Source organism: Danio rerio, chromosome 18 (genome assembly GCF_049306965.1).
Source record: "Danio rerio strain Tuebingen ecotype United States chromosome 18, GRCz12tu, whole genome shotgun sequence".
Taxonomy (NCBI): domain Eukaryota; kingdom Metazoa; phylum Chordata; class Actinopteri; order Cypriniformes; family Danionidae; genus Danio; species Danio rerio.
In genome coordinates, this window is record NC_133193.1 from 14,473,318 (window position 1) to 14,500,646 (window position 27,329).

General features: G+C 34.1%; 2 protein-coding genes across 4 annotated transcripts in view; one reads left to right on the top strand and one right to left on the bottom strand.

The window, feature by feature from the left end:
• Window positions 1-27,329, bottom strand: part of klhl36 (kelch-like family member 36) — a 42,672-nt gene that overhangs the window by 11,054 nt on the left and 4,289 nt on the right. For 2 of the 3 annotated variants that reach the window (XM_073929111.1, XM_073929114.1), the window contains exon 2: window positions 3,999-4,118. In XM_073929111.1, coding sequence (XP_073785212.1) covers window positions 3,999-4,097 — 99 coding nt within the window. In that variant the 5' untranslated portion in view covers window positions 4,098-4,118. Of the gene's footprint in view, window positions 1-3,998; window positions 4,119-27,329 lie in introns of those variants that run through there. The other variant, XM_073929110.1, reaches the window with a different exon arrangement.
• cotl1 (coactosin-like F-actin binding protein 1) lies at window positions 339-13,037 on the top strand. Its single transcript, NM_200012.1, has 4 exons — window positions 339-537; window positions 837-919; window positions 7,825-7,982; window positions 12,219-13,037. The coding sequence occupies exons 1-4, from the start codon at window positions 461-463 to the stop codon at window positions 12,327-12,329; spliced, it is 429 nt and encodes a 142-aa protein (NP_956306.1). The 5' UTR covers window positions 339-460; the 3' UTR covers window positions 12,330-13,037.

Below are 27,329 nucleotides of genomic sequence, written 5' to 3' on the forward strand. Positions count from 1 at the left end.
TTTTAATTTACTTCTAAATTGTATCGTGTGTTTAATTTAGTTGAATCCTCGGGTGCGAAAATATTAAAAATAACAGCAAGTCATTGTTCTTATTCAAAAATTCAACGTTAAACCCAACAAAGTCCACAAGATGGCAGAGTAATTCAAACCATCGATAGAACAGAACTGGGCGGATTTAATGTGACTCAATACCCAGGTTGGCCGTTAGGAGGAGGTGAACCCGAGCTCTGCGATTCACTGGAACAGCAACCTGACAGACGAATATCACTAACGCCCATTAAGAGCAATAGGAAATGAATCGAGTCGTGAAATTAGTTGCCTCTCCATCCCACTGAGAGAAGAGACCTCTCCGGCACACCAGCAGCCCCTCTGTCGCACTTTGGGATTTATCTCGCTTTTTCTCTCATCCCCCCGGCTTTGTTCTGCATTTAGACAAATTATCTCCCTTTGCATCGTCGAAATGGCAACACGAATTGACAAAGAGGCTTGCAGAGAGGCATACAATCTGGTGCGAGACGACAGCTCAGGTATATGCTGGTGAGTCAAGCCTTGATTTGCCGCACATCCACAGTATTCGATAACGGAACTCGTTACATTGTTTCAGAAAATAGACCGAATTCGAATTTAGAACGATACATTGTAGCGTTATTTCATTCATTGACACGGGATGTAGTGCAACATGTAGGGATGGGTCTTTTAACCCTTGGGTTGTGTTTCAAAATCTAGTTTGCTGCCTACCTAGGCGACAAAATAAATCTTGGGAGGCTGCTGGTTAGATTTTGACGCATTATAATAATTGTGTCCACTGTTAATAATGTCATATTTGATGTTTAAAGGGCATGTTTTAAGTATGACGGATCTACAATTGTACCAGGCGGGCATGGGTCCGACTATGAAGAATTCAAGAGCCAGTGTACAGGTGAGTGCTGTTTACCTGTCTTGTCTTGAATGTTGTTTAATATGCATTTCTGCAAAGCATAAAGGTGGAAAATTTCAAGTGGCATAATCTTTTCGCCACTTGTTTTTCCAAACATGTCTTCCTTCGATATTGAGAAATGACTCCATTCACCTAAATATTTTAAAGGGTGTCTAATCCTGCTCCCAATCCAATAGTTTGGATATTACCCGAATTAAACACACTTGAACCAGCAAATCTTACTAGAAACTTACTGATAGATTTATTGACGCAAGTTGGAGCTAAACTTTGCAAGTTAGTGGTCTTTCAGGACAAATTTTGGACTCTGGAAAATCAATAAGAGTGATCTGTGAGTTCCCCAGAAGAAATAAACAAGGTTTGAAACAGCAGTTTCATTATTAAGTGAACTGTGCCTTTAAGTTTGACATAACACATGATAGGAAGTCATTCATATTCCATTGCAGACCATACCAAATATGGTTTTAGGCTTGATAACATGACATGGCTGGAGGGAGAGAAGTTTACTGAGAGGCTTTTAGTAAATAAAATCACAGTTGTAATCAGTAAATCAACCAGAAGTCAATTTTATATTTATTTTAATAATATATCTGTGTTATTTTATTTATTTTTTATCTGTTGAGCTATTATGAATTGTATTTTGAAATTTAACGGTAAATAACTGTGTAGCTCTAATGAGAGAATGAAATGCCACAGCAAAAGAGCAGATCTGGGTGTGGTGCTTGGTTTAGTCTCTGAGAGTAAGCAGATGTAAACCTGTCCAAATGTTGCAATATCATGGCTTCCGGCACTGCACTTTGACGGATAATCAAAGATGTCTTCCTTAATGTTACTGCACGCCCGTTGATTGGTTGAGAACATTTTCAGAAACTTAAGTCGTGAAGTTTACTTAGGAAATACTTATGCAAATTGAATGTAAATCAGTGTTAGGTTTCATTAAGATGCTAATGTTGCTCTTATTAGCAGTTTGAACTCATTTTTTATTAGTATGTTTACAGTTTGCATTAGAAATTCTATTTCTATTTAAATTATTCTATTTAGTCTTTTATAGTTTACAATTTTAGTGTAGATTTAGCTATTTTAGAACATAAAGCTAAAATAAAATGAAACCAAACAAAACTAAAATGAGAAAGTCTTTGATTACTTGAATTATTTGCGCTGAGTTAGATTTTTATATACTGTAATTTCAGTTAATGTTATTTTTACAAACCCCAGCTGCCCGTAAACCGTTTTATCCAGCATTTAATTTTATTTAGAATTTAATTTAATTAGATTTTTAAATTCAGTTATTTTGATTGGCCATCTATGCTTATTATGGCTTTTGCGATTTTCATAATATATAACAGACAAGACAAAAATAAAAAAATAAAAAGAACAGCAAATTTGTTGTTTTATATAGAAGTATCATTATTATTTGACAATATATGAACAGTATCTTTTTATATTTCCTAAATATTTTGATCCATTTTATTACTTTTATTTACATTTGGAAACTTTCTTTTTTTCTTAAGAGCACAAAACCCAAATTGGGTTTCTGAAAACTAGGTCAAACTGTTTGAAGATTAAATAGCAGGTCACATTCGTTCAGATGCATTCCGCATTTCATTACATCTAATAGGCGATGTGTAAAAGATGTATAATTTTTAAAAAATATTTGTATTTATAGAGCTGTGTCATCCTCATAGTGGAGTACACACAAAGTTAGCACAAATAGACTGACTTTCTGGAAGTGATTTCTTCAGAAGTGCTCACTCGAGAGGAAGTCGAAGTGTGTGAAGCATTGCGAAAATGGCAATAGCAGCATTTTTATACAATCGTAAAATAAACAGCATGTCTTTCTCCTTTTTACTAGAATCCAAGTGCACGACATGTCGACACATGACAGGCACTGCTCACTTCCTAAATGTGGTTTGTTGGAGGTTTCAGTTCTGTTAAGATGCACCAGGGGTCTCTGTAATGAGATGTTGATTTGTTGCACACTTTGCTCCTGAAAGTTGAAGAGTCGCTGTGCCAAACGCAACTGACAGAATTACCCATGGTTCCCTGACTTAGCGTCTTGAAGCCTAAGCCCAGTTAATCAACAACAGAAAACCAGATATTATCAGTCTCGGCTTGTACCAAGAAAATTACCCAGCCATTTGTTTTCAGATAATATAATCAAGTATTTATTGTGGATATAGAACAAATAAACAATGTAATGTATTACATAGACAAATAAATAATTGTATGGTAAAAATAATAACTCTCTTAATAATAATAAAAATTAAATCTATCTGTCTAGTTGTCTGTCTGTCTATCTATCTATCTATCTATCTATCTATCTATCTATCTATCTATCTATCTATCTATCTATCTATCTATCTATCTATCTATCTATCTATCTATCTATCTGTCTATCTACCTGTCTATCTACCTGTCTATCTATCCATGTATCTAGCTTACTGTCTGTCTGTCTGTCTGTCTAGATATAATTAGATCATGTAATAAAATATTTATTATAAATAACATATTAATCTAGATTTATTATTAATACATCATGCATGTATAAAATCTGATAAATATAGCCAGAATAAAATAACCAAATTAAAAAAATGTTATACAAATACAAAGAATAAAATAGATAATATACTGTATATATTAATTATTTGTAAATTATTATGAATAACAATAGCAATCATAATAATATTTTATTCATTATATATGTTTATAAAATGCATTTTATAAGTAAAATATTTTGCTAGAATTGTTAGGCATAAGGAGGTATTAGTTTCATATAATCTTTTCAGATCCATAAAGATCAAAGTGCATAGACACATACTAATAATAAGTGAAAGACTGTTTTCTTCCTTATAACATTATCTCAGCTCCTGTCTAAATGCCACTGTTCAAAGCAATTGATGTTATCTTTTGAATCCAGTCCCAGTGCCACTGCAATGCAGTTGTGGCTCATTGGGGAGGAAGTGGACAGCTGTTAAACCGAGAGAGTCTGGGAGTGTTTCAGATCCTATATAATACCCTAAATCACTCTTATCAATGGAGACTGTTAACATGATCACCTCCTTACCTCGCCCGCTTTCTCTGTTCCTTGTCTTTCATATGATGTCATAGAGCTTAAATTTCTCTGCCTCATCCCCGGTTCGCACGTGACGCTCTCAGATTGCATTTCATATCATGACGTTTTTCTCTGGAAAGGAAAACAATGCAATAGTGTACATACAAAAACACTTGCTACAATGGAGACAGTGTTCATTCCAGTGCCAACTCTTTCTTTTTGTTTATTAATTCTGTCATTATTTACTCGCCATTCATTTGCTCAGCACAATTTAAACACAAAAGAAGATTTGTTTTGAAGATTGTTGGAAACAGCTACTAATTAGCTTTCAAGTATTTGTATTTTCCTACTGTGGAAGTCAATGGCTACTGTTTTTCAACATTTTTAGAAATATCTTCTTTTGTGTTTAACAGATAAAGAAACTAAAATGTTTACAATCACTTCATGGTCAGTAAATGCTCACTGAAGGTTTGTTTTTGAGTGATATATCACTTTAAAATCAACATGTTCATATTATTGCTAAAATCACGGACTTCTCTTGTGTTTTAGACCCTTCCCTTCAAGCAGCTTGGCTCTGTGCCTCACTTTTCTTGTTCAATTTCCTGTTTCACTTGAAGATCAGTTGACAAAGATGTTGTTGACTTAAATAAAATACAAACCAGCCGCAGAGAGAAATATTCCAGTTGCTGAAATAATAAAAATGAGCAAGAAATGGTTCATTATATTATTTAAATGAACTATCAACATACACACATGCAATAATTGATATACTGATAATCTGCCTCTAAACTATAACTTTATCTTTATGAAATATACTTTATTTACAATGACAAACATGAAACTTGAAATAAAAAAACTTTACTTTGTTAGTTTTATTTTAGCCCCCCATTTCTAATAATATTTATTATATATAAGGCACTGGTTGGAGGCGTGCCTTATGCTGTGTTCAAACCAGACGCGATACACGTGGATAAATCGCGATATTCACGTGTATATAGACATGTGAACATTTTGAGTTTACTCGCTTCATTCGCACATCAAATTAACTTCAAAATAGACACAGATTCGCATCATGGGCAGGGCTTCTATCTACTTGGTGACTCTAGCTTTGTTGCTAAATGGCTAACTTGGGTTTTATAGAGAAAATAAGGGTGTACTCGCACTATGCTATCCGAACAGTGCCCAGGCCGTTTCCCAGATTGTTTGAGAAGTGTGAATGCTCTGAATCGGGCTCAGGCATGATTCACTTGGCCGGCCGAGTTGGAAAAGTGTGCGCGGTTCACTTGGACTTTGGCGCTGTATGTTTGTGTGTGAGTGCAAAACATGCCAGAGCCCGAAACTGAAAGCGAGACGTGTCTTTTACGGGACTGTTTCATAAGGATTTATTAATCATGCTTACTGTTCAATGAATGCAAATTGTCGAAGTTTATTAAAGGCACAAACCCCTCACTGCACGACAGCTGCACATCAGCAAACCTCCTAATTCCTGCAGCATGAGGACTTTATGATTGTTTATGAGCGTCAAAAGTGGCTGATCTATTCGGCGATATATTTGACTGCGTGTCACTGCATATCAAACGACTAAGCCGATATAACTAAAGAAATCTCCACTGTAATGAATGAAAGCGCTTACTGACCAGTGCATCATCAATGACGTAAGCGTGCCCAGGCCCGGATGTAATATTTGACTAGTTATTTTTCAAGACACTTCTATACAGCTTAAAGTGACATTTAAAGGCTTAACTAGGTTAATTAGGTTAACTAGGCAGGTTAAGGTAATTAGGCTATCATTGTATAACGATGGTTTGTTCTGTAGACTATAAAAGTGGAAATGGTGGATTAACATTCAGCACATGATCACTAATAAGATAATAATAATAATAATAATAATAATAAACTTTATTTGTATAGCACTTTTCCAACATACATGCAACTCAAAGTGCCTCACAAACAACAACAAAAGCATTAAAATAGACCACAAAAACTTATCACATATACTGAAATAAAAGCATTCATGTACACAAAATGTAAGTATATATCCACATGATCACACACACAATAGTCCTTACATATGCAGGCACACACCATATATTACATAAACCTACAACAAAATAGATAAAATGCATACACCTAACAAACTTGTTTAATCATATGCAATTTTAAAAAGATGTGTCTTAACACGCTTTTTAAAAACATGAATATTTGGCGATTCTTTCACTTCAAGGGGGAGACAGTTCCAAATTTTTGGAGCATAATGGCTAAAAGAAGTGCCGCATCAGGTTTACAGGATAAAATACCAAAAGTCCAGCACTTGAAGAGCGTAGTAAACGGTTTGGATTATATTTTGTTAAACAGTCCGAAATGTAGGAAGGTGTCATATTGTGTAGTGCTTTAAAAACTAATAAAAGAATCTTAAAATCTATCCTTTGGTGCACAGGCAACCAGTGTAATTCTATTAATACTGGTGTAATGTGCTCTCGTTTCTTTAATTTCATTAAAACAAGATGTGCCATGATTAGTAACTGAAGAAAAATCTTTCAGTGTTATTTTCATTCTCTCATCGTCAGCGCTTCCTCGGTTGTAGCTCCTGTCATCTGAAGGCAGAAGGCATTGACTGAGTGATTGACAGCTGATATAAAGCAATCATTCGCGTTCAGTTCTAGAGCAGTGGGCCAATAAAAGAGAACAAAGGCGGGGCAAGCATTGCGGGCTTTTTTTACTTCACACAACAACTGTTTTAATCTGTTCCTGAGTGCTGTGTTTGGCGTTTTTAGTTGCAAAGATGCATTCTGCATAAATGTCTCCTAAATCCACGCACGCGGTGAGGATTTTACAGTGAACACAGTGAAAATGTATGCACTCGCCCAAATGCTTCCAAATATATTTTAAGGTCGCATAGATAAAATTTCAGGTGCACATACAACGAAAACGGTCGAGACCTAGCATCTTTACTTGCTATTATTTCCTCATAATAATAATAATAATAAAATAAGGAAGTTATCATCACAATACAAATTACAGTGAACTCCAAACAAACTCTCGTCTCCTCCACCAGCCGTGGGAAAAGTCATTAGAACGACACAGATCACTGCCTATTCATGCCACAGAAAAAAAGTGATTGACAGGTGGTCATTTGTGAGTAACTTTATTTATTTATGGTTTAGTTATGGGTAAAGCAAAGACCATGTGGGTCAGGTAGTGAAAACGGTAGGCTACAATTAATTAATTCATTATTTAATAATTGATATTTAACAACAATCCCCACCCCCCGCCTACGACGACGATGCCATCGTCTATCGCGATGTTTCACATTAGACATCGTACGATGCCAAATTGGTCAACTTCGCCTATAGACTATCGAAAAATTATATAGCTTAAAGGGCTAATAATTTTGACCTTAAAATGGTTTTAAAAAAATTTAAAACTGCTTTTTTTCTTGCCAAAATAAAACAAATAAGACTTTCTCCAGAGGAAAAAATATTATCAGACATACTGTGAAAACATCATTTGGGAAATATTAAAAAAAGAAGAAAAAAAAATCAAAGGGGGGCTAATAATTCTGACTTCAACTGTAGATCCTCCTTCTGTTCCTTGAGTTTCTTCTGTTGAACACAAAACAAAATATTCTGAAGAATGTGGGGGAAATCCAGCCACTGGCATCCATAGTATGAACAACAACAAAAGAAAATCAATTGCTGTTTTTACTAATATTCTTTAGTAGAACTTGTTTTGTTAGAAAGAAACTCAAACATGTTTGGAACAAGTTGAGTATAAGTAAATGATGACAGAAATGTCATTACTCTCGCTTTAATGCTAACTTTCTCTCTCTGCCTCTCAGTGGACTCCCGTGTGTTTGGTTTTGTGAGGATAATGACGGGTGACGCCATGAGCAAGCGTTCTAAGTTCACCTTCATCACCTGGATTGGTGAGAACATCACCGGCCTGCAGAGAGCCAAGATCAGCACCGACAAGGCACTGGTCAAAGATGCCGTGCCGGTGAGTTTTACCATCTCTGATTTCATATGCAAAACAGACTTACAAAATTCAGCACACCCAGACACGAACATTACGATCTTCAGTTTGACTTTAACCAAATCTGTGCATCCATGCAAACAATCGGCCGAGTTTTTATTGTTTTAACATGCAGAATTTTGCCAAGGAGTTTATGATCCTGTACCTGATTGAGTTGCTTTGCTTTGTTGAACACAAATGAAGATATTTTGAAGAATGTTTGAAACTGGAATAAATTGACTTCCATAGAATATTTTTTTCCTGCTCTGGAAGTCAACGGTTAACAGTTACCAACATTCTTCAAAATATCTCCTTTTTAAGTGCTCGACTGAAGGAGTAAAAATAAAATATTCATGAAGGTTGACTTTTAAAGAAATTGTATTTTATTTTGATTTGAACTATATATTTAATGTTCTCTTACATGCAGATGAGATCAAATTTCCTCTTATGTTACTTGAAAAAATTCAACACACCCAGACATGAACATTACGATCTTCAGTTTGACCTTAACCAAATCTGTGCATCCATGCAAACAATCAATCAAGTTTTTTTTTTGTTTTAACAAACATAATTTTGCCAGGGAATTTATGATTTCTCCTGATTTTTCCTGCTTTGGAAGTCATTGGCTTTCCAACAGTTACCACCATTTTTTGAAATATCTAATTTTTACAGTTGAAACCAGAAGTTTACATACACTGTATAAAAAGGCCCATAACCATTAAAAAAAAATGTCAGATGTTAATGTGACTAAACTTTTTCTCTTTTAGGAAAGTTAGGATTATCAAATTTGTTTCTGTTATGCTTAATGGCAGAATAATGAGAGAGACATTTTTTGAGAAATTGTTATTACTTTTCTTGAAAGTCAAGTTTACATACAAAAAAATTATTATGCCTCTGAAAAAGCTCATATGATGGTGTCAAGGTTTTGCAAGTTTCTGATTTGCTAATTGACAACATTTGAGTTAATTGGAGGCAAAACTGTAGAATAGTATTTAAGGAAAACCTCAAACACACTGATTCCTTGTGTGACAACGTGGGAGCCAGAATCAACAAAAAAGCCAGATTACAATTTGCTAAATTAAACTAGGGAAAAGAATATTTTTTGGAGACATGTCCCTGGTCTGATAGAACTAAGATTGAACTGTTTAGCCATAATGACCAGAGTTACATTTGAAGGACAAAGAGGAAAGCTTACAAGCCTAGGAACACCATCCCAACTGTGAAGTATGGGGGCGGCAGCATCATGTTGTGGGGCTGTTTTGCTGCAGGAGGGACTGTTCAACTTCACAGCATAGATGGCATCATGAAGAAAGAACATTATGTAGAAATACTGAAACAACATCTTAAGACATCAGCCAGGAAATTAAAACTTGGCCATAAATGGGTCTTCCAGACAGACCATGACCCTAAGCACTAGAGCTGCATGATTCTGGCTAAAATGAGAATCACAATTTTTTTTTGCCTAAAATAAAGAACACGATTTTCTCACGATTCTGTAGATGTAGTAAAATAAAGGGTAATAAGAGTGGGCTATTAATATTGTTATTCTCAAACATGTGGTTGAACAGCAATAGGCTTTATGTAGATCTACTATGGGTTAAAATGCTAAATTTTATATAGACTTGGAATGGTGGACTAGAACAGACTTTAGATTTGTCCTGGTCATTAATGCTGATAATAATTCGGATGTTGTATTATTGTGCTTGAGACATATGCTTATAATCAGTATTTTTTGCTTAAAATCTGTCACTTGCGTTATTTTCGCGAATACAGAAGACTGGGTGGGTATTTTTGCTTTTCGGCGGGTTTTGGATACTTTTTGGGCTAGAATCAGTCAGCTACATCTGGCAACACTGTGTGCGCTTTCGTTTTCATTTTCACTGCTCCCAAACGATCACTCTGTGCCACAAACTGAATGTTATTTACAACTTTATCACCTGTTATTTATGAATTTGCGGTCACAAATATTACATGAAGACAGAAATATCATTTTTGGGGGGAATTATATCTTATAAATACAGCATGTGACTCTTTCAACACCATTTAGAGGTGTCCACGTTGCAGAACAACTTATGTAAAACATTGTGAAGACTTGTGCGGCCACCATTGCTTCTCTCCTAAACTTGAAAATATTATTGACAGGATCGCAGAAATGCTGGATTAAGATCGTCTAGGGGGTCAAATCGAGATTGCGAACTTTTTATGAATAATTTGTGCAGCTTTACTGAACATACTGCCAAATTAGTTAAAATGTGCTTTAAGGACAACAGAGTGAATGGTTTGGAGTGGCCATCACAAAGCCCTGATCTCAATCATATTGAAAATTTGTGGGGAGAGATAAAAAAGCTTGTGCGAGCAAGACAGCCAACAAATCTGATTCTGTTACACCAATTCTGTCAAGAGGAAAGGGCCAAAATTCCTCCAAACTATTGTGAGAAGCTTGTGGAAGGATACCCAAAACATTTGACCAAAGTTATACAGTTTAAAAGCAAACCCAGGGCTCGAAATTGCAACCATTTTGGTCGCATATGCGCCTGAAATTTCAGCTATGCGACCTCATAGTATATATTGGGAGCATTCGTGCGACTGCATATAATAGTTGTAGTGCAACCTGTTTTTTTCTTCTTCTAAAACGTGGTAAAATCGGTCTTCCCTGCCGCTATATTGGTTCATATTAGCTGTCAATCACTCAAGACTTTCCGCTGTCAGTCGACAGGGAGGGAGCTTTTGTGACCGCAGAGAATGAAAAACGGTTGAAGAGTGAAAAGTACACTGACTCTCGATGCGTTGCGTGCACTGCCTGTTCAGCCAACACGATCTCACAGCAATTCGTAACATTTTCATACGTTTCCTCGTGAGAGAGGCTGCAACAGCGCAAATGTCCGCTAAAACACCATCGCCAAAGAAGCTTGCCTTTACTGAGTTTAAACTGATGCGGGTGATAACAAAGAACAGTATTGCGCCGGTGGTCATCTGGAGAATCCTGCCCTGCCCCCCTCATATATTGGGTCGGCTGGCTCGCATGCTTTCCCGCAAACACAGAAAAATGTAATTCAGCGTGTAACGAGGCTGAGCATTAAAACGACACCGAAACCAACCGAAACCAAAACTTTTAATAGTGAGACTTTTCTTCCTTTTTTTGTTCGTTCTTTCTTGAGGTGTATATTATTTTTCTATTTAATTACTGATGACTGCTTTGCAGCTTTCAGCATTGAATTAAATGATTTATGATACTATTTCGTTTGTTTTGTAGCAGAAATATTAATTATTAAATTGACATGCATATATAAACAATAGAACAAAATAAACATTTCTTACTACAATGCTTCATTTGTGCTTGATGCAAACCATCAATTTATTTTTCATAAATTAACAGTAGGACTTTATATAGCAGATAACTTGCATTAAAGCACATTCAAGGCAGCATGATGATGAGAAATATAATTCATTATTAGTATTATTGTCATCATCGTCATCATTAATATTTTATAATTATTCAACATTCATTTTTGGAATTATTGCACAAATATTAAGTCATCACAGAATTAGTTAGATAGTTGTTTCTGTGTTTTGTTAGTCCCAATTGATGTTGTTTTCAAATACAATAAATCCCTTAGTATACAACTTGACAAATATATCATTCATTTTTGGTGGGTGCTCCTCATTTTTTTCTGGTGCTCCTCATTTTTTTCTGGTGCTCCTAAGTTTTTTCTGGTGCTCCTAAATATTTCAGGTTGGGAGAACAGGTGCTACCAAGTACGTAAGTTAATTTCGAGCCCTGAAACCTATAAAAATACCAAGGAAATGTATGTAAACTTTTGACTGTCTAGAAATGTCAAATTCTCAAAAAAAGCTTGTTTTTCTGGCATTTAGCAAATGTAAATCATTAAGGTAATCCTAATTAACCTAAAATAGTAAACGTTTAGTATGATTTGCCATCAGACATTTTTTTAAAATGGTAATGTTCCTTTTTTTAGAGTGTATGTAAACTTTTGGTTTCAACTGTAAGTGTTCGACTGAAATAGGAAAAAAGATTGACTTGTAAATAAAAAGTATTTTGATGAGAACTATATATTTAACCTTCTCTAACATGCAGATGAGAATTGTCCAGATTTCCTATAAAATTTAGCACACCCAGATACCAACCAAATCCGACTTTAACCAAATCTGTGCAAACAACCACTCAAGTTTTTGTATGTTGTTGTTTTTTTTAACATGCAGACCTTTGCCAAGGAGTTTATGATCAGCGACCCCAAAGAGCTGGAGGAAGAATACCTACGTACTGAGCTCAAGAAAGCTGGCGGCGCCAACTATGATGCCCAGGCTGAATAAAACTTGGGGATGGGTTTCCACTGGGTTGAATGACATACACACACACAAACATACACACACAGGGCAAATATCCATACCTCATTTTTCTCGTCAGTCTGGCTACGGTTGATTTATCTACTGTACTGTGCATCATCTCAGTGCTATAGTGCTCTCATCTCTTTTCTTCAGGGGCGTTTTGTAAGTCTTTTCTGAGAATGCTCTTTCGGTTCATCACTGTGATATGCTTTCAGAATCACTGGAGAGCATACGAGTCCAGCGTTGTTTTCTAAAGGGGGTTCTTGTGAATCGGATTCCTCCAAAACAGACCACTGTGTTTACGGTCTTGATCTTCTATAGAGAGCAAGACATTGTGGAATGTGTGCATTTGTGTATGTGTGCGTTTGCAGACACTGCACTGTGATTGGCTGACTTGCATGCAAGGGGGTGGGGCTTTAAATGAATCCCGTAGCCCCGATTGGCTGTTTCGCTATCTCTCCACCTCACCGATGAAAAGCCATTTCTATGGTGTAGCCTTCATACTGGTTTAAATTAAAATATCCAAGAATGTCATATTTTGATGTTGTTTTTGTTTGTTTTTTTACAAGTAGCTTATATTTACATGAATAAATACAACCTGTGGTTCTTCCTTTAAAGTAACTCCGGAGACGAGACAAGAAATAAGATGGTCACAAAAGCAATCATGTCCGAATAAAAATTGTTTTTTTCCAAGACATCTTGTGTTTGTGTGTTATATTCTGTGGGAATTTGGTTCAACAAACATCTATATTCTGTAGAGTTCAGGGGCCTCATGTACGAAGACTTGCGTGGAAATCCTACTAAAACGTTGCGTACGCACAAAGCTGTAAATGTGCGTACGCAGAAAAAAATTCAGATGTATGAAACACTGCGTACGCCGAATCTCACGCATATTCTTTTGTACATCTGAATGAACGTGAAACTGAGCGCAACATGCAAGAGCACAAAACCCCTCCCTGCCTCCTCCCCCGTATGAATATGCTAATGACTATGCTAATGGAAAAACCCAACGAAAAAGCAATGGCAAAAGCAAGCAAAAAGCTTGAACAGAATGTGAAATGGAGGTGCTGCTTTCGGAGGTAGAACGGAGAAAAGCGGTGTTATTTGCAAGTTTGTTCTCCGGAATTAACAACAAAAGAAAAAAATAGAGTGGGAGAGTTTAGCTGATGCGGTCAACACAGTTGGGTCTGAACATCGCACTGAGTGCATTAACAAAAGAAATAGTGTGGTTTATACACACTTGTTGCAGTACCCTTAACAGTCTCAGTGGCGCTACTCGTAAGACGCATGTGATCATGAATTGATACGTTTGAGCATGAACTCGGCTCAAATCCAACGTCTGATGAACTCTTTCGTGTTTTTTCCCCCGCTACATATCAGATTTTGCCAACTATTTATCACGAGAAAGACAAGTAGGAATCATCAATAAGTTCATATCAATAAGCATCATATTATATTTGCACATTTATTGAATGGAAAAGTTTCTGATTCACGTATGCAAATTCATCTTCAGATAGTGTCTTTATAGCAATGTGCGTGCAGTAGATAGCTCAGATTACATTGGGAAAACAGGCGACTGCTGCAAATTGTGCCTTAATGTTTAGCTGGTCAACTATATGGAATGGAAACCTTATATACCTGCTGAACCCGTCTCATACAGCTGCCATTGCAAGGCTCAGACACTTTGTAGAGAGGAATTTAACACATCTGCCTCTAGGAGTCGCCAATGGAAATAAAACAGACACGCACAAAAAATGTGCGTACGCCTGCCAGAAAGCTGCCGTGAAGCTGCGCACATTCCCACATTCAGTTCATTGTTAGTAAATCCAAACGTGAGCGATTCTGAGCGTGAAACCTGGCGTACGCAAAGTTTTTGTGCGTACGCAGCGTTGATACATGAGGCCCCAGGTCTTCTGTTTGTGCATAAATATGCTAATTTTAAACATGGCTCAGTATTTTTTGAAAAACTATGAAAGACATACATAATCAATGTTGTTAGCTTCTCACTTACATTTGGATATTACAAAATAATGTCTTAAAATGGCAACAACACTAGGTAGGTTAGCTGATTAACTACAATAGATACTGCTGTCTGTTCTTACTATTGTTAAACAGATAGTTTGCTTCATTCATTCATTTTCTTTTCAGCTTAGTCCCTTAATGAATCTGGGGTCGCCACAGCGGAATGAACCGCCAACTTATCCAGCATATTTTTTATGCAGTGGATGCCTTTTCAGCCACAACTCAACACCAGGAAAAGGATAGTTTGCTTAAAAATAAAAAAAATTGTCAATGATTAGGCACCTTTCACACTTCCTAGATTGAGTTTCTTTCTCTTGTTGAACACAAATGAAGATATTTTGAAGAATGTTTTAAACTGGTACAAAATGACTTCCATAGTATGTTTTCTTTTACTATGGAAGTCAGTTACTTACCACTGTTCTTCAAAATATCTTCTTTTTGAGGGTTCATTTGAAGATGTAAAACAAACTCAAAGATTAAATTGTAAATAAATATTGAGTATTTACGTTTTTGGGTGAACTATACACTGTAAAACCCAATAAGTGAACGTAACTTAAACCATTTGAGAAAATTGATTGCAAAAGACCATTTAAGTTCAAAACTAATCCAAATGAGTACTGTGAACTGAATCTATTTGAGTAAACCAAGCAATTTGAGCACAGTAAAACCCAATAAATGAAGAGAACTCAAACCAACTGAGTACTGTAAAAACCAATAAGGCAACTAAAAAACTAATCTTTATGATTACTGTGAAACTTTCTCCTTTTAATTTGAAGTAATGAGGTGTTTAATTAACTCATTACGTTCTACACTCATTTCATATGATAAAGTTGGATTTTACAGTGTACATTTATCTTTCTCTAACATGGAGTTGTGGCATTTCCAGTGAAGGTTTTAAAGTTTGATTTAACATTGGCTAACATGTACTAACAATAGGTGGCATGGTAGCTCAGTGGTCTCAGTTGTGAGACATGGAGAAAGTCTATATCTAATTGTGAGGGAAAAAAGTTGCAAGAGAAGAAGGTAGAACTGTGAGATTTTAAAATACACAATTAAAAACAATAGCTGTAACATTTGTTAATGCACTGTGCACAACAAACAAAACAATCACACTTTTTAAATATGACATTAGCATCCTTTTAGCTATTTGTTAGTTAACAAATATCTTGTGTATTTGTATGATCTCATTCATACAATAGGGACAGGTAGTGTTTTTCAGAAACTAATAAACTTCTGGTGAAAGGTTTATACCATTTCAATTTACTTTCACAGCATCGATGTTGTAATGTAATTAAAATGTCGGTTAAATAGACTTAAGCGTCCATTTAGTTGTTCAGGCGTAAAACGAGATGAGAGACCGTGAAAACACAAGCACCATCAGGAGCAGCAGATGTAGAAACTCCATTGAAAATACTGGGGTAAAATAAATTTCCATATTTTGAAGACATGGTGGGAAACAGTATTATTTAAGCAGTGCTTCTTGTCCGGTCTGTACCCACGTTATATAGTATCTCAGTCAGGCAGTGAAGATCACTAATTCTTAAAGAAATCAGGTCTTAAATGCGACAATTGTGTAACAGCATGACTATACTCTTGACTGAAAGCTTTACTGAAATTAAAAGTCTGTGTCCATACATTCTATGTAGTACGATTTGCTCATCCCCCAATTACAGCTGGGTTTAGGAGTGAGGTTTGGTGCCATGCTTCCCTTAAAAATCATACATTTTCATAGGACTGAACTTGAATTTGTCCAAATTAGCCACTAGCCTATAAAACAGTTACATTTCCTCATGAGATCAGGCATTCTTAAACATCATTACATCATACTTTTTTGCCTCTTTAGAAATGAAGACTTCCAAACACAACAGGGCTTTTCGGCACAAACGCTAACAATCCCAGGGGTCTTTACGGCTGAGTCACTCTGTCAATAATGGCCCCCAAACATTCCCCCTTTATTGTAACCTCTTTTCTCTCTCGCTTCTTCCTCCCCCAATCTCTCCTGCCTTGCGTTTCGTCCAACAGATGTGAGCTCGACTGCATAATTGCTTAATCCATAATCTATAAGCTTCTTGCAGGCTGATTTTATGATGGTGATTTCGGTGGCAGGAATTGAAGATCTATGTCTGTCTTAATATTTGGTTGAATTGGGTCAGAAGAGCTTAGCATTGGAGGTACTGGACTCTGGCATGAGTGTTAGGCCTCTCTTTTATTTTTGATGTGATAAAACAGGAATTGTTGAACAGTTTGGTGCCAGTCAATAGTATAAATGGGTCAAAAGGGGTTTCATGCATCAATACTGTTTGAAATATAGGGCATCTTTAATGGGCTTTGTTTTTCTGGGTAAAAAGTAATGTCTCATTTATTTTAATCATTCTTTACAAAATAAACCTAAATGTTATTTAGTGTAACAGTGATATTTATAAGATATTTTGAAAAAGAATCAAATGATAAGATATTTAAAAACTTATTAAAAGATTAGTACAATAACTTTCATTATGGTCACCTGTTCTTTTATACAGTATGAAATGGTATTTTGTCTTATTTTTGAATATAAAAAATATATATTGGTTGCACTAAATTATGATGACAAATTATTTCATCTAAAATCCAACATTTTATTTCGATCTTATAGGATTCATGTTAATTACATTCAGTATGCTAATTTGATGAAAACACACAAATAAAAAACAACAACAAATAAGCCAAAATTTAATTAAATGATTTTGTTTATTTTACTTATTATTTATTTAGTGTTTTATTAATTAACTTAGACAAAAAATACATTTAAAATACATTAGACTAAAAATAAATAAATTTGTCTTTAAATATAGTTACACTGTAAATATATATATATATACACACACACACACACACACACACACACACACACACACACACACACACACACACACACACACACCTACCTTGCATAATTTTATGCACCTAAGTTGCATATTATTGTCTCTATTGTGATTTGCAGATGTTTTATGGTTTTTCTTTTAATTATGCTTCTGGATAGCTTTATGAAACCTTTATCTCTGCTGCGACAACTACTGATGTTAAAACTTTAACTTTGTATTTAACTAAGTGATGTTTATTGACATTTTTAGTATTTGAAGGGAAATACTGCTTGGGTTGGTCATGCAAATTACAGTACAAAAACTGGGTAATGAGTGACCACTCCTTTCCTTTTTTTACATATCACATTTTTCTAGAGTGATACTTGTAAGTAACCTAGAAACATTATGATATTGCATTAAAATGAATTAAATTACCCTTAAAATAAAGTATAAAGCTATTTATTTATAAATAATGCATAATGGCAAAATGTTTGACTTGCTGCTGTCTATCTAATATATATATATATATATATATATATATATATATATATATATATATATATATATATATATATATATATATATATATATATATATATATATATATATATATATATATATATATAAACTGGGTAATACGCTACTATACGTTTTCTGTCATTATATGGATTTATTTAATCCAATTGTTTAGTAAGATCATTGTTAAAGTATCCACTAATTAACAGTTGTATGACTCCATGTTAACAGGCCATTTGACTGTTTTTCGGTTTATTTACTCTTTCAAGTTACATTATTGGGAATTTAATCTCTTCTTTGTTACCTTCTGATGTCGAACATGTTTCTCAGCAGTTTTGCAAGATGATGTTTATTGACATTTTTATTAGTTTGAAGGATATATAGCATGGGTTGGTCATGTAAACGACCGTACAAAACATCAGTAATGACCTATTTCTGTTGTTCTAAAGGTTTTTTTTTTCCCCAATAGTGATGAGTGGGGTAATTAAACCAACTATGAACTTCGTAGCAATCATCTGACTTTAAACACAATAACACACTCTAAAATAAATCATGCTCTCTTCATTTTTTAGTTCAATGAAATAAACTTTTCTAGTCATCTCAACCTCCATATCAATCAAACTGAATAATAATATTAAATTAAACATTGCACAACTTAAACATGTCAGTTGAAACCTGATTAACTTAATAAAATAAGTCAAAGTAAATAAATAATAGAAATTTGGTATATAAATGTAATATCAGTTTTTACAGTGCAGTTAACAGAATTTGACTGAAGCTTTTGACTTGTGGTTGTATTTCTGTTTATCTACTCTTTCAGATTATGTGACCTCTGCTCCTGAAAAAACTGATGTTGAAAACTGAACAAGGTGACGTTTATTGGCATTTTTAGTAGTTTGGGAGGATATATAGTCTGGGCTGGTTTTGTCAATTACAGTAAAAATGAGTAATAAGTTGATAGTGCTTTTCTGTTATTGTACAGCTTTATTTATTTCTGTGAGTGTAAAAAGCATTTGGACATGTTATCAGCCGCTCTGCGCCTGTTAGCCGTGTGTTTGTTATCTCTGAATAGCTTAAGTAGCAGGTGCTGCTGAGTGACTTTGGGGACTTCTTTAATGAGATAAATTACATCTGAATGTTAATTAGTCTCTCCACACACAGGGAGACTGGCTTTGTATTGATCTTGTCATCAAGAATGTGCTGTTAAAGACAAGAATCTGCAGTCAGAAACAGGGTTTTTTTTTCCACAATTTTATGAGTTTGGCCTTTTTGGCTTTCTTTAGTTTTGAAAGTTTTTATTTTTCAAACTATTTCCAAGAAAAATAGAAGTTCTTAATCGCATTCAAAATAAAAGTTTGTTTTGACAAAATATATGTGTGTATGGAGTACTGAAAAAACCTGTAAAATAACAGACATTAAATTACAGAAATTTACCTCAAATTAACGGACGTTAAATTACACAATGTATGTTATTTTATAGTAAACTTCTGTAAATTAACGGCTGTTATTTAACAGTCTATTGCTGTAATTTTACATGTTATTTTACAGTAAATTTCTGTAATTTATCATGCTATTTTACATAAATTATTTGTAATTTAAAGTCTGTTATTTGACAGTAAACTTCAGTAATTTAACGTCTGTTATTTTTACACACACACACACACACACACACACACACACACACACACACACACACACACACACACACACACACACACACACACATATATATATATATAATGTCAAAACAATAGAACAAAATAACTTTTGCCCAGAACAAAAAAAAAAAAAAAAACATTCAAAAATACACTCTGAGGCTTCACATTTCATCAAATTGTGTCTGTAAATTTCAGTTACAACACATATTTTAAAGGCTGTTTTCTCAAAATAAGAGAAATACAATAAGAAGACACTTCTATACGGCTTAAAGTGGCATTTAAAGGCTTAACTAGGTTAATTAGTTTAACTAGGCAGGTTAGGGTAACTAAGCAAGTTATTGTATAACAGTGGTTTGTTCTGTAGCCTATCGAGAAAAAATATAGCTTAAAGGGGCTAATAATTTTGTCCCTAAAATGGTGTTTAAAAAATTAAAAACTGCTTTTATTCTAGCGAAAGAAAAACAAATAAGACTTTCTCCAGAAGAAAAAATATTATCAGACATACTGTGAAAATGTCTTCGCTCTGTTAAACATCATTTGGAAAATATTTAAAAAAGAAGAAAATAATTCGAAGATAGCTAATAATTCTGACTTCAGCTGTATATAAATGATATTATTAACAGTTAATTTGTTTGTATTACTATATTTGTTGCAACTTTAATTACCACAAATTACCAGTACTTTTTAATTTAGTAATTAAATTACTATAGTATTTAACTATTACAACATTAAAACATTAATAAAGAAGTTATTTTAAAAGTCAATCACTAGAGTGAAATATTTATATGGCCTTATATATTTATTAAATGTAAAACTAATTGTATTACATATATACAGTAGATGTATTATAGCATATTAACTTGCTATTATTTCCTTCATTGTAATGAATCCATTATAGTAATTAAACCTGTCCAATTTATATATCTCTGAAAAATGTTTCTGCTATACTGACTCTGTCAGATAAATAATGGCTGATTATTAATATTAAATGGCGACTAGAAACAATATTAGCCATTCGCCTGTCACTGAATATTTGTGAAATAATATACACTATTGTTTATTGTCTACATTATTTATTAACAATATATATATAAAATATATTGATGACGATTTCCGAGAAGATGTTAATAACATTAATCATTAACATCATGACGCCTTTAAAAATTGCTCTGATGTACAGGGCTGGTTTGCAGGTGGAATCATTTTCATAGCCTAATACTACTCCTGAGTACTTTACTTCGTATTCATACTTTGAGTAGTATTTACAACAGATACTGTTACTCACTACACGTTTTTAGTGAGTACTTTTGCTAGAGTAGGATTTTTCAGGACTGTTAGTCTTTTGTGATTGTGTGTACGTGTTCTGACAGCTCCAGCGTCACTGGCTTGTTTTGCTACAACTCTCTGTCATCCAGAATGTGTGTTTGAGAGCAAGAATTGATGCGTGTGTGTGTGTGTGTGTGTGTGTGTGTGGACATGTTTCTGAAGACTCTTTGGCATGCAGTTCACAAGGAAATCACTGGCAGCTTTTCTGCTGGATCCTTCCTGCATTCCAGAGGCCTCCCAGTTCAAGAGTCTTCAAACCCCTACGCACATTGCTGAAGTCACGTGATGATCGTTTCTGGATAATTATTACAAAAGAGATATGTAGACTATTGTTCAAAAGTTAATGGTCAATATGATTTAAAAAAAAAAAGAAAGTTTTCTGTATCTGCGAAGGCTGCATTTAATCAGAAGTCTCATAATTATTGTGATAATATCATAATGTTATATGATGTTATATCATAATATCATAGTGATATTGGGAGTTGTTGTTATTTTTAATATCAATAATAATAATAACTAAACTAAAAAACAAATAAAAGAGATATAAATCTATGTAGATATGGTAAATTGAATGGTTCGTTGCTGGGAAAAAAAAAGAATTAAGGGGATAGTTCATAAAAAATGTTTAATTTACTCACTATAGGCAAGGCAAGGCAAGTTTATTTATATAGCACATTTCATACACAGTGGCAATTCAACGTGCTTTACATAAACAAGAATAAAAAAGACACGTATAAGAAAAAAAACAATAAAAATTATTAAAAACAGATTAAAATGCGTTAAAACAGGTTGTAAAAAATCAAAAGAGAAAAGAAAGACATAATAGTGCGATCTGTCGGACGTAGCACAGTGCTCATTCAGTAAAGGCACAGCTAAACAGATGTGTCTTGAGCCTGAGCATGCTGCCTGAGAAATGGTTTAAAGATGGCCGCCGCATGAAATGACTTGCCTTAAAGAGACTTTAGCTGCGTCCCAAATGGCACACTATACACTATGCACTCACGCACTATGTACTTATGCACTTACACACTCAACAGGGTAGTATATGTATGTAGTGTCGTCCCAAATGGCACACTAATGTTTTTTTTACTAAGCGGAAATTCAAACCGTTTCCCTGATGACGTTTGACGGTTGCCAAATCATTGAAGTAAACGGCCGAATTATCAAATAATACCTGCCGTGAGTATTGCCGCAATCACTATCGGGAGGCGCTATAATCACTCTCGTAAAAGAATTTTGCTTTCACCATCCAAATTAAATAAAGTTATTCAACATGTGCGTCCGATAGCTCCGCCCCTTCCGCTACGTAAGCAAACCTGCGGTCGTTGAGTGCGTGAAGTGTCCATCATTACACACTTCATTTTAGCGGCTGAATGAGTGCATCATCCGGGTAATTAAAGTGCACTTATTATTTTTAGAGTTTTCAGTGTGAACGCACTACTTACACTATTTATACTACAAAATGGCGTAGAATAGTGCATGAGTATGCGATTTGGGACGCAGCTTTTGTCTATCACGGAGTGTGTGATTCAACCTAACTAAGGTAATTAAATTACTAAGGTAATTTTATTTCGCAATATGTTTTTTAAAAGTCAATTAATCAAGGTAAAAAGTAACTCAAATAATATTACTTATTTTTAAAAGTTATACTTTACTTGTTACTTTACAATAGTAATATAATTACGTAACATGCTTTACTTACAATGCATTACCATAGTAGAAAAACACAAGGAAGTCAAATGGTTGCAGGGAAGTTTTTTCAAAATATCTTCTTTTGTGTTTAACAGAAGAAATAAAATCATAAATGTTTAAAACAAGTAAAGGGTGAGTAAATAAAGACAGAACTCAATTTTTGCATGAACTATCCCTTTAATTTGTTCTTTATTTTATTTTTTTTTATAAATTCAGGAGCTCGGGGAAGATTTTCATCAAGCCTAATGCGATTGCCAATTAGGTCAATCATGCCATTGGGAAGAACCCAAATGGAGAGCAGAGTTCACACACACACACACACACACACAAAAACCCTGCTGCTTTGCCTTAATGCACAGTTTCTGACGCTTCAGAGGTGCTGCTAAAGGAAAATTTGAGAGATTTGTTTAAATACAAACACCTTTATTTACATCTGCTGGGCCTAAGGGTACAGGCAATTCAGCAACAATGACGCATAGATGGTTTGGAGGAGCTGCGAGTTATAGTTTAGCTGAGTCTGGATTTTGGAGAACAGAAATTTTAGGGGTTGAATTGGGGCGAAAAAGGGGCACCCATTGAGAGCGAGTGAATGGGTCACTTCGCAATGTTCCTGTGAAGCGTTCAGGCTCTGGCACAGTGCTGCCATTGTCATGAGTTAACAAGATGTCCCACAACCAGCCAAACCAGTCAAAACACACACACACACAGACATAATTAATAACACTATCTCAAAAAAACTCAATGTAATTATCTATTTTTTTTATATTCTATATACACGGTAAGTAAATGTCTGTTAATTACAAGTTTCCGTATTGAGAATTTAACTCTAAAATTCAACAAAGTGACTTTTATTGACATTTTAGTAATTTTAAATTATATAATGTATAATAAACTAGAAAAGTAAAGTTTGTAGACAAATAGTATGAATTAGCCTGTTGCTAGTATATTTATTAGTATGTTTGTTAGTATGTTTTAGCATGGATTGGTATATTGTTACTATGTTTCTAGTATGATTAGTATGTTTGTTAGTATGTTTCTAGTATAGATTGGTATGTTGCTAGCATGTTTCTAGTATGGATTAGTATATTGCTCTTATGAATCTGTATGTTGTTAGTATGTCCAATGTAAAGTCAATGGCAGTTTCTTTTACAATGGAAGCCTATGTGACAGTTGCTAGTTGTTGCTAGTCTGTGGCTAGTAAGTTGAAAAGTCATCAGTGATTGGCAGATTGGTAGTCTGAGTTAAATGAGGCCAACCTTAAGTCTTTATGCCAGTCTGACGCAAAGTTATGAGGTCACACAGTTTGGTCCAATGTTGAGATTTTTCGGAATTTTTTGGAAAACTGTAAGTCGGATCAGTTGGAAAAGATATGGCAACTTAATTCAGTATAGTTTGACTTTGAAGGATGGAGTTAGGGGCAAAGCAGTGGTGCAGTAGGTAGTGCTGTCGCCTCACAGCAAGAAGGTCACTGGGTCGCTGGTTCGAGCCTCGGCTCATTTGACGTTTCTGTGTGGAGTTTGCATGTTCTCCCTGCATTCGCGTGGGTTTTCTCCGGCTGCTCCGGTTTCCCCCACAGTCCAAAGACATGCGGTACAGGTGAATTGGGTACGCTAAATTGTCCGTAGTGTATGAGTGTGTGTATGTGTGTGGATGTTTCCAAGAAATGGGTTGCGGCTGGAAAGGCATCCGCTGCGTAAAAACTTGCTGGATAAGTTGGCGGTTCATTCTGCTGTGGTGACCCCGGATTTATAAAGTGACTAAGCCGACAAGAAAATGAATGAATGAATGGATGGAGTTAGTTTGGTGGTTGTAGTATGAACAGTGTAGGAGAAGATCCATTCTCAAAATTGTCTAAGAAGAAGGAGAAGATGGAAGAGTAATATGTTTATGTAGTTTAATAGTATGTTGACTTTCTCAAGCCACCATAATAACATATAGAGAAACAGGACTATCTGTATCATGGTTTGTTGAGACAGGTTTATCGGGACTGCTTGTGTAAATGATTCATACACAACAAGCAAAGTAGTTTAAAAGGTCAAATATGGTTTACTAGGACCAGAAACAAAACATAGAACAAGTGACTGAAGTTAGCTGGATACTTGACTTCTCATTCAATCATTATTAATTTTAATAAAATAACACAGTGGGTCTCAGAATTACAGGGTCACTGATGTGTTCCTGTATACCGGGGTGACCATGTAATGCTTGTGAATAACCTGGTGTTTGGACACACACACACACACACACACACACACACACACACACACACACACACACACACACACACACACACACACACACACACATTATAACAGTATCAAATGTAAACTTCATCAAATCTAAAAATTATTATACATTTTATTGTATATTTTATCGACATTAAAGTGCTGTGGTGACGAATTGCAATTACGAAATATTTATACGACAAAAATATTTATTTTAGTTTTGAATGCTGTAGAATTAACCAGGTTTAACAGAACAGTATCAAATTTCAAAATATATGCATCAGTTATTGGATAAATTTATAACAGTAGTACATCCGTTTACACACATTGAAAAAAACTATTAATTAACCAACACTTTTGACCAGAAAGTATATAATTTCTGATTCATAAATCTTTTTTGTTTTTTAATTGCATTATTGGGAGCTTTATCTCTGCTCTGACAACTAATGAACTTAAACTATCCAGTTGAATTCTTACTGACATGCTTTTAAAGGATATAATAGGTTCATCATATGAGTTACACCACAAAATAATGACTACTTTCTGTGTTATTTATGCACTTTTTCTAAGCATTATTACTTTTAAATATTTGCTATTTATGACAGTACATGATTTGGTTATAGCTTTTGAAAGATGGGTGTATTTTCATTTCTGCCTGGGATATAAACATTCTTGAGTTTTTGATGACAATGTTTTGACTTATTTCTGAAAAAAAAATAGCACTGTTGTTTAGAACAAGAGCGTCACATCATTCACTGAGCATCTGTTCAGCTGTGGGTTGAATTCAACCCCCTCTTGAATGTTCTGGAGGGTTTGTTTTGTACATACAGTGGGCTAAGTTGTATGTGGAAAACAGCTCAAGTTTAGAGTAAAATCAGTATAAAAACTAAATATAATATAATATAATATAATATAATATAATATAATAAATCAAAATATAATATAATAAATCAAAATATAATATAATATAATATAATATAATACAATATAACATAATATAATAAATTATAATAAATTATAACAAAATAAAATATAATATAATATAATATAATATAATATAATATACTATAATATAATATAATATAATAAATTATAATATAATATAACAAAATAAAATATACTATAATAAACTATAATATAATATAATATAATATAATATAATATAATATAATATAATATAATATATAATAAATTATAATAAAGTATAATAAATTATAATAAATTATAATATTATATTATTAAATTATAATAAATTATAATATAATATAATATAATATAATAAATTATAATATAATATAATATAATATAATATAATATAATATAATAAATTATAATATAACAAAATAAAATATAATATAATAAATTATAATATAATATAATATAATATAATATAATATAATATAATATAATATAATATAATATAATATAATTTAATATAATATAATATAATATAATATAATATAATATAATATACATTTTTATAACCAAATCAAAACAATATTTAACATTACAATAGATTACAAACACATACATATGAAATATATCAATAAAGAAAAATAACAGGGTCAACAAATGCAACTTGAGAACTCAGCATGACAAAGGTTCATAAACGTGCTTAAACATTAACCAGGAACCAACCCAATACGTTTTATCCTAAAGCAGGAACTTCCCTTTCCAGAAAATCAGTTTAAAAAGCTCCCTCAGTTTTAATCATCCCAAAACCGATCTATCAATCTCTCTGAATGGTTAGCCCGCTACAGAAGACTCAATGTAATTGGGCTATGGCTCTTTAGTATATGGGTCAATGAGCTGGATAGCAAAGTTATTCATTTATTGATCAGGCCCGCTTCTTGCACAGACAAACACGATGTGATAAAAGGTCACACTCAAACATCAAAAGGAAAAGGTCAGCTTTTATTGTACTGAACACATTTGGCTGCTTCATTATGACGGTCTCATTAACTATATCCTTAATAATAAAACATCAGTTGTTCCATTTGACCTCATATTTCATGCATATGATACCATCGTAACAGTTTTGCATTTATAACCACAATAGTAACTCTTTTGTAAAATCCTACACCCCAAATATACATCCAGTGTCATGCTGATTAAAGAAACTGTGATAATATGCAAATAAAAGCAGGATAACAGCAAGAAACAAGCAAACAATAACACTGAGAGAATTGTTCCTGTTCCATTGATTACAGTAACCAGGTTGAGCATAAAACACAAATGAGTATCACACACACACACACACACACTCACAAAAGCAGTGTTTGCATGCGCTTGTATGCGTGTGGGTGCTAAAGTTTTCACCATTTCCTGTATACGGAGTGTGCGACACACTTTTACCATATAGGGCTGTGGAAAGAGAGTGGCAGATAAAGGAAGGAGAAAGAAGAAGCACCCGAACAGAAAGAGAGAAACCTCATGCCTCAACTTGCAGATTGGAGCTGCCGCAGAAAAGTCAACGTACGGTTGATGCCAGAGAAACATTTCCAGTGTTTCACTTTAAAAATGTGAGCGTTTCTTTCAGGCTGTGTCTGTGCTTGTTGGAAATATGCTCAACGAAGCTACAAAAATATGACCTTTTGATGAAAATAACTGGCTTTGCTGCATTTATTGTACATATCCACTGCACATATACATTTGTAATTATGTTCATATCTATCTTCATACTGTACTGCTGATTATTAATAACAA